The sequence below is a fragment of the Solanum tuberosum genome, unplaced genomic scaffold, assembly GCF_000226075.1.
Source record: "Solanum tuberosum cultivar DM 1-3 516 R44 unplaced genomic scaffold, SolTub_3.0 scf00508, whole genome shotgun sequence".
NCBI lineage: Eukaryota > Viridiplantae > Streptophyta > Magnoliopsida > Solanales > Solanaceae > Solanum > Solanum tuberosum.
In genome coordinates, this window is record NW_006239453.1 from 296,682 (window position 1) to 306,288 (window position 9,607).

General features: G+C 39.4%; 1 protein-coding gene across 1 annotated transcript; it reads left to right on the plus strand.

The window, feature by feature from the left end:
* Positions 1-1,551: 1,551 nt before the first annotated feature.
* Positions 1,552-4,631, plus strand: LOC107058509 (uncharacterized). The gene is made up of 4 exons (XM_015304314.1): positions 1,552-2,520; positions 2,650-3,049; positions 3,148-3,509; positions 3,630-4,631. The coding sequence occupies exons 1-4, from the start codon at positions 1,552-1,554 to the stop codon at positions 4,629-4,631; spliced, it is 2,733 nt and encodes a 910-aa protein (XP_015159800.1).
* Positions 4,632-9,607: the final 4,976 nt, after the last annotated feature.

The following is a 9,607-nucleotide window of genomic DNA, read 5'->3' on the forward strand; positions in this document are numbered from 1 at the left end:
ACAGGAGGAAAGAGTACAAAGGACAATATGGAGACCAACCTCACCACAAAACAAATTGTCAAAGGAGCAATCACAAATCACAACACAACCTACAGGTACAATCAATATTTCTAACCATAATTCCTTTACTAATCTCAACATGCAGGAAACACACCGTGAGGATATCCAGGAGCATAACAGTCATGAAAGGACAACACCACAAAGAGCTCAAAGTAGGTCTAAAACAGACCATAACAAAAAAAACACAGGTCAACCAAACAGGAAATAAAGAGAATAACAAAAGCACAGGTATTGACTCAATGCTCCCAATCCCCATAGACCCCAATATTCCATATTTTGATGACACTATTGAAGTTGAAGGAGGGACGGATGGGGGATGTCAGGAGAAACAAACTAACATGCAGGAAGGAGTGTCCAACGAGGGGAATTTGACTCATGTTATGCATGAGGGTACACACTGGGACCATAGTACTAGACCTAGAACCCCTGCTACCACTACAAGCCAACATCAAAGACCTGAATAGCAACAACTGCAGCATCAAAAACAACCTGAGACAGGAAATAACAGAGAAAAACAATAAGAGGAGGTAAGAACTGCAAGCAAACAGAATAAAGGTTCTATGGAAAAAGATATGGGAGCCAATGCTAGTACTAGCAATCAAGGGGAAACACCCAAAATTAAGAACAAACCTAGCAAAAAAAAAGAGAGGCTCCAAAAAAGAAACAGAATCTACAGCCAGATAATGTCCAACAAAGGGAACAACAAAACAATGGGGAGAGCTGCAAGAAGTTCATTATGGTTGATGAGCACCTAGGCATGGATATAACTCCTTTACAGGCCCAATATATGACGTCTCCTACTAATGTCCCCCCTGATAAAAGAGTTGAAAAGTGTCAAATGAATAAAGGGCCTATAATAGATGAATATACTGTGGACAATTCTAAGGATGAACTTAATGTGGACAATCAGTCCCTCAAGGACCCTAATGAGGATGATGAGACTAGTAAGTTACTGATCAGAGCTTTTAGCCCCCATCCTGATCAGGGCCTGGAGAATGAAATTCAACAGGTAGCCAGTTAACAGGGCCTATCCCCCAGAGGTATTCACCATGATAGATTCCAATTCAAAGCTCAGGACATCAACACTGTCACTGCTGGCAGACCAAACACTAGGCTCTTTACTACCAGATCATCTCAATGATTAATACACTCATCTGGAATGTAAGGGGGATCAACACCCATGGAGCTCTTGAAAGACTCAAAATGCTCAAGAAAATGCACCAACTCTCCATCATTGTTATTCTTGAACCCTTTTCAGACACCAATCATGTTCAAAACTTCAAGCACCAACTAGCTATGGAACAGGCAGTGAGTAATTGCAATGGAAAAATTTGGCTCTTTTGGACTGCAGACATTGATTGTGTTGTAATAGAGGAGGATGAACAGTAAATTACTTGTGATATTTGACACAATTCACTTCCCAACCAATTCACCATCACTTTTATATATGCTAAGTGCAAGGACCACCTCAGAAGGCCTCTGTGGGATAGAATGCTTAACATTGCTGCTGATAATAACAAACCCTGGTGCTCTGTAGGTGATTACTATGTTATTACTAATATTGAGGAAAAGCTGGGAGGAGTACCTTATAATATGAGAAAAATCCTGGAATTCATAACTATGATTGAAGCTTGTGGACTCCTGGATCTAGGCTTCAGTGGTCAGAAATACACTTTGTCCAACAACAAAAGTATCAACCACAGAGTATGGAAAAGACTGGACATGGCTCTAGTTAATGATAATTGGCTGGAAAAAATGCCTCAAACTACCATCACTCACCTACCTTCTGTAGGGTCTGATCACTGCCCTCTGCTTTTTGAAATGGTTGCTAGGGAGGAAGAGCATATTAAATACTTCAAATTTCTTAGCTGCTGGGCTAACCATCCTAACTTTCTTGACATGGTTAAGTCTTGCTGGGAAAGGGATGTAGAGGGCAGTAACATGTGGAGATTCCACCAGAAATTGAAGAGATTATCCAACACCCTCAGCACCTGGTCCAGAGGGGAATTTGATGATATCTTCATGAAAGTCAGGGAATATGCAGAGAGGGTCAGAAATGCTGAAGAGAGACTTATCCAAGAGCACACTGACAGCAACAGGGCTAATCTTCATGAACTAAATGCAGAATATATTAAGTTCTTGAAACTAGAAGACTCTATTTTAAAGCAAAAAACTCAGTTACAATGGTTCAGAGAAGGAGACTACAATACTAAATACTTCCACTCTCTGATAAAGGGAAGAAGAAGAAGGTTATTTATCCACAAGCTACTCAGGGAAGATGGGGAATGGATACAGGGAGAAGAAGATATTGCTAAGGCTGCCTGTGACCATTTTCAGAGCATTTTTACAGGGGAAAACAAGCGCATCAATGAGGGTACTATGGATTGCATCCCCAGGATGATTAACCAGGAACAAAATAATAACCGTACTGCTATGCCTACTATAGAAGAGTTGAAAGAGGTAGTATTCTCTATGAATCCTAATTCTACTGCTGGGCCGGATGGGATGAATGGATACTTCTTTTAGAAATGCTGGCAAATCATCAAACATGATCTCTTTGCAGTCATTCAAGCTTTTTTCTGTGGTCAGACAATACCTAAGTCTTTTTCTCACTCTTGCATTGTTCTGCTTCGTAAAGTGTGTAATCCCAACAAGTTCACTGAGTTCAGGCCCATCAGTTTAAGCAATTTTACTAGCAAGATCATTTCTAAACTGGTGAGCTCCAGACTTGGTCCTATTCTACCTGAGTTAGTTTCCCTCAATCAATCTGGTTTTGTCAAAGGAAGGAGTATATCTGAGAACATTATGCTGGCACAAGAGATTATTCATCAGATTAAGAAACCTAATATTGGGAGCAATGTGGTTATCAAACTGGACATGGCTAAGGCATATGATACGGTCTCTTGGTCCTACATATGCTTGGTGTTGAGAAGAATGGGGTTTGATGAGGTCTTTATTGATATGATCTGGAGGATCATGGATAACAATGGTACTCTATTATTATCAATGGCAAAAGACATGGGTTCTTTGATTCCACTAGGGGTCTCAAACAAGGTGATCCATTATCTCCGGCCGTATTTATTTTAGCTGCAGAGGTCCTTTCTAGATCCTTGAACAGACTTCACAATAACCCAGAGTACCATGGTTTCTTCATGGAATCCAGGGGTCCTCAAGTGAATCACTTAAGTTTTGCTGATGATGTTATTCTTTTCACTTCTGGAAGACAAAAAACCCTGAAAAAACTTCAGGCTAGCTTGTTAACACTGATAAAAGTCACTTCATGGTCCATTATAATGCTTTCAACAGCACCAAGGAAAGGATCAAAAGAATCACTGGCTTCAGGCAGAAGGAGGGTCCTCTCACCTATCTTGGCTGCCCTTTATTTGTTGGTAGACCTAGAATCATATATTTTTCTGACCTTATTAACAAAGTGTTGTGCAGAATCACAGGTTGGCAAACAAAATTGTTGAGTTATAGGGGCAGAGCAATCCTCGTCAATCATGTCTTGCAATCTCTACCTATTCATCTCCTATTAGCTGTGACCCCTCCTGTAACTTCTCCTAAAGAAGGTCCAAAGCATCATGGAAAACTTTTTCTGGGGATGGAGGAATGAGAAGAAAAAGTACCACTGGGCCTCCTGGAAGAAGCTTAGCTTTCCTTATGATGAGGGAGGAGTTGGCATAAGGAATCTCAAGGATGTGTGCATGGCCTTCCAATATAAACAATGGTGGATATTTAGATCCAAACAAACTCTTTGGGGGGATTTTTTAAAAGCAAAATACTGTCAAAGATCAAACCCTATCAGCAAGAAATGGGACACAGGAGAATCACTGACCTGGAAACACTTGATGCACAACAAACAGAAAGTCAAGGAACATATTAAATGGAAACTCAATTTAGGCAATTGCTCATTTTGGTGGGACAATTGGTTAGGTGTTGGACATCTTGCTCAATTCTCCTCGGACAGTAATAGATTCAACAATACAACTGTGGCAGAATTTTGGGTAGGGGACCAATGGAACTTGAACATGCTTATTCAGCAAGCTCCATATAGCCAGCTAGCCATCATCATAGCCACAGAGCTCTACATCCAGATGGACCTCCCAGACCAAGTTATTTGGAAGCTGAGCAATAATGGAAAGTTCATCTGTTCATCATCATGGAATGAGATAAGGGAGAAGAAGACCAAGACTCATTTTAACAATTTCACTTGGCACAAGAGTATCCCTTTTAAAGCTTCCTTTTTGTTATGGAGAACCATACGTGGTAAACTCCCTCCTAATGAAAAACTAACCAGTTTTGGCAATGAGCCAGCAAATTATTTTTGTTGTTGTAACAGGTCAGGCCAGGACACCATAGAACACACCTTCAACAATGGACCTTTTGCTTCAGACGTGTGGAGAAGCTTTGTTGCAGCTGCTGGAATCAACACTGATCACAGATCCCAGCCACAACTAATCATGCAATGGTGGTCGACCAAATACAACAATGAAGCACATAGGCTGCTACTACAAGCTACTCCAATACTCATTTGCTGGAATCTATGGAAGAATAGATGTGCTAGCAAATAGGGAGGGAAGCAGTCCAACATGAGCAGAGTCAAATATGCCATCTACAAGGACAACTACAAACTCATGACTACAACATTCCCTCAAATCAAATGGCCTTCAAACTGGAAGGAACTGATCTCCAAAGGGGAAAAATGCATCCACGATACCAAAGTGACTACGGTTAAATGGATAAAGCCACCAGACCATTGGGTAAAAATTAACTCTGATGGTAGTGCATTAAACAATCCAGGCAGATTAGGAGCAGGAGGCATAATCAGGGATTAAGATGGAGAAATGCTTTTAGCTTTTGCCACTCCCTTAGGGGAAGGAACCAACAACAAAGCAGAGCTAGAAGCAACTATTTTTGGGATGACCTTGTCCCTTGAACTAGGTTACAGTAGAATCATTTTGGAGGTGGATTCTCAGCTTGTGGTTGACTGGATAATGCACAAAGCCGAACCTCACTGGAGCATCAACACACAGATGCTGAAGTTACAGGCACTCATCAGGAAGACTCATAAATTTAAATGTAATCACACACTCAGAGAAGCTAACTTTGTGGTTGTTTCCCTTTCAAAACACAGTCACAAGATCACTAGTCCACAAATCTACTTCAACAATCATCAAATACCAAAAGAAGCAATACCATATTATCCACTAGACATGCTTGAGATGGCAAGTTTCAAAAGAAGGAAGATTAGAAAGATCAAGGAGACCCCCTAAAGTTATTGCAACCAGTTCAACTTAGCTGTAATTAAATCTACAGCTTCTTCGAATAGGTATAGATTTTCATTTTATACTGTAAAGGGAGAGTTTCCCTTGTTTATGTTTTCTAGAGTCTATGTATTGAGAGGAGTCCTCTCTTTAGGTTCTTAGTCTCTTGGATTACCTTTTTGTAAGGGGATGAGTTGACTATCCTTCTGGGAAAGTTGACTACTGAACTACCATAGGTTCGGAGGTTAGGTTTATGCCCCCATCCTTGTATTTTTTCTTTGTTAAATGGTAAGGCCTGCGGGTGTTGCTCAACTCCTACCCATCTAAGGGTATTAAAATAAAATTAAGAAAAAACCCTAACCCCTAAACCCTAACCTCTAATCCCTAACCTCTAAACTCTAAACACTAAACTTTAACCCTAAACCATAAACTCTAAATCATAAACCCTAAACTCTAAACCCTAGCCTTAAACCATTAATCTTAAACCATGAACCCAAACCGTAAACCCTAAAACCTAAAATCAAAACCCTACACCCTAAACCCTAAAAAACCCAAAGCCCTAAACCCTAGCCTTAAACCATTAATCTTAAACCATAAACCCAAACCGTAAACCCTAAAACCTAAAATCAAAACCCTACGCCCTAAGCCCTAAACTCTAAACCTTAAACCCAAAACCCTAAACCCAAAACCCTAAACCCTAGAACTAAACCCTAAACCCTAGAACTAAACCCTAAACCCTAACCCCTAACCCCTAACCCCTAAACCCAAAACCCTAAACCCAAAACCATAAACCGTAAACCCTAAAACCTAAAATCAAAACCCTACACCCTAAACCCTAAACCATAAACCCTAATCTCTAAACTCTAAACCTTAAACCCAAAACCCTAAACCCAAAACCATAAACCATAAACCCTAAATCTTTTACCATAAAACCTAAACCCTAACACTAAACCCGAAATCCTAAATCCTAAATCCTAAACCCTAAACCCTAACCCTAATCAATAAACCCTAACCCTGAACTCGAAACCCTAAAGACTAAACTGTAAGCCCTAAAACCTAAACAATAAAGCATAAACACTAAACCCTAAACCCTAGAACTAAACCCTAAACCCTAAACCCTAAACCCTTAATCCTTAACCCTTAACACCAAACCCTAAATACTAAACCCTAAACCCTAAACCCTTAACCCAAAACCCTAAACCCTAAACCCTAACCCCTAACCCCTAACCTCTAAACCATAAAAACTAAACTTTAACCCTAAACCATAAACCCTAAACTCTAAATCATAAACGCTAAACTCTAAACCCTAGCCTTAAACCATTAATCCTAAACCATAAAACCAAACCGTAAACCCCAAAACCTAAACTCAAAACCCTACACCCTAAACCCTAAACCATTAACCCTAATCTCTAAAGTCTAAACCCTCTACCTTACAAGAGTCACTTTATGATTCCTGATACAACTCCTCTTAATATCATCAGTGACATCAAAGAGGTCACAAGTTTTTCTCAAAAAGCAAGTCCTATTACATATTTAGATTGTCCTCTATATGTTGGTAGACAGAGGATCATCTACTATTCTCACTTGGTTGAGAAAGTGTCCAAAAAGATTTGTGGTTGGCAAACTAGGATACTTAGTTTTGGGGGCAGAATCACTTTGATCAAACATGCTTTACAGTCCATCCCTATTCATACAATGGCTGCTATATCACCTCCAAATACTACTATCAAGTACATTGAGTCTATCATTGCACATTTCTTTTGGGGGAGAGATCAGGATAAATGGAAGTATCATTGGGCTTCTATTGAAACCATGAGTTTACCTTATGCTGAAGGAGGAGTGGGTCTTAGGAAACTCACTGATATATGTACTTCTCTCCAGTTTAAGCAATGGTGGGTCTTTAGATCTAAATCTTCTTGATGGAGTCAGTTCATTAAATCAAAATATTGTCAAAGGGCCAATCTAGTTGCAAAGAAGGTGGATACTGGGGACTCTTTGGTGTGGAGATACATGATGAAGAATAAAGACAAAGTGGAAGAACATGTCACCTGGAAGCTCAGTTCTGGTAGCTGTTCTTTTTGGTGGGATGTTTGGTTGGGGGGGTGCTCTAGCTATAGCATACCAGTGACATCTCAAGTCTCAACAATACTATTATTGCTCAATTTTGGGTTGATGGTAAATGGAATGAGAGGAAATAGAGGCAGCAGGTTCCACCTTTGATTACTCCTCATATTTTGAACACTTATTTTCAATATCAACAAGGAGTTCCTGATACAACTATTTGGAGGCCAACTGAAACTGGAAAGTTCACCTATGCATCAGCTTGGGAATTCTACAGCCATAGGAATGATATTGTTGGGATCAATGCTCAGATTTGACATAAGCATATTCCTTTTAAAATGTCTTTTCTACTATGGAGGGCCTTGAGGAAGAAATTGCCAACCAATGAGAAATTAGGGAATTTTGGAGTGGAGCCTGTGAGATGTTTTTGTTGTTATCAGCAAGGATGGGATAAAGTTGATCATATCTTCATTCAAGGCCATTTTGCAACTGATATCTGGAAATATTTTTCAAATATTTTGGGTATTGTTGTACAACAAAATTCCCTAAGTAATTACTTATTAAATTGGTGTGGCAATCTTGGTAAAAATAAAGCTCACAAGACCATTATTCAGACTATTCGTATTATTATATGCTAGAACTTATGGAAAAATAGATGTTCAGCCAAGTATCGAGGCAAGATATCTAGCATCAGCAAAGTTAAATACTCGATCATTAAAGACATGTTTCAACTTCTCAGATCTGTATTTCCTTATATTCAGTGGCCAATAAAGTGGCCAGAAGTTGTTGACATGTTAGAACAGGGTAAACATGAGATTAGAGTCATTTTTGTGATCTGGAAAACTCCTCTTAATTCTAGATATAAACTTAATACTGATGGTAGTGCTTTGCACAATTCGGGGAAGATTGGAGGAGGGGGGGGGGGTATTCTGAGGGATTCTAATGAGGATATTATTTATGCATTTGCTATACCTTTGGGTGAAGGGACCAACAATCAGGCAGAACTGCAGGCTGCCAGTTATGGGCTCAACTGGTGCATCCAACATGGGTATAACAACATTATTTTAGAAGTGGATTCTGAATTGCTAACTAAATGGTTTTTTCAGATGTCTGAGCTTCCTTGGAGGATTTGCAGGTTTGTGCAGGAGCTACAGGGTTTAGCTAATCAATGTGAATATTTCCAATGTATTCATACTTACAAGAGGCCAATAGTACAGCAGATTTGTTGTCTAAACAAAGTCATAAGAAAGATATCATCCAACATTATTACACTCCTAACTATTTACCAAAAGCAGCTAGAGGAAGTTATTTCCTGGAGAAAATGGGGCTGGAAAGTTTCAGACGGAAAAAACTGAGAAGGATTAAAATTCCTCCTTGAAATTCTATTTTTTTTACATATCAACACACCTCCCTGTATTTCTGTTTCTTTCATCCTAACTATGTTTTGCTTAGTTTGGTTGTTTGATTAGGAACAGGAGCTCCAGGTTGATGTCAATCAATGTGTATTCCTCCTGAGGCTTACTGTAACAACCCGGGAGCACTCCCTAGTCGTTATCGGCGTATTCAACCTCTCGGAGATCTTATACAAGCCCTTAGCATTCGTCATAGCATTTATCATAGAAAAATAGCGGAAAATTTAAAACTTTTTCATAATATAACATAAGACTTAAAAGTCACCTCATTTAAACCTTTAATACACAATTGGAGTACTACGTCTCAAGGTAGCCATCTTAAAACATTACTACAACACAAGAGGGACACAGCCCTTACAATACAAAAGAAACTACTATCAACTTAAGGAAACTCTTTAACATGAAGGTCCTTGAATCTTTAAGGACACACCCGAACTTGGGAATAGTAAGCCAAGCTCATCACTTCTAGGAAAGACCCTTTAGTCCCCATCACCTACACTTGGTGTAAAGAGATGAAGAAGAATGGTGTTAGTACAAGAATACACTAAGTATGATAACCATGCAAAACATACTCTAAAAAGGACATTTAGTTGGAAATCATGCATCAAGGGATTGAGTGCACTTCCCTTCAAGGGATTACCACACATTCATAATGTCCCCAAATCATGAGTAATTCACATATAAAGCCCTTAGGGATTCTAGACCACACACCCACACTTCATCATAGGAGACAAGGACACATTCAACATTGAATAGGTAGTCCAAACATGTATATGATCAAACATTCATATAGGGGTTATATAGGTAGGG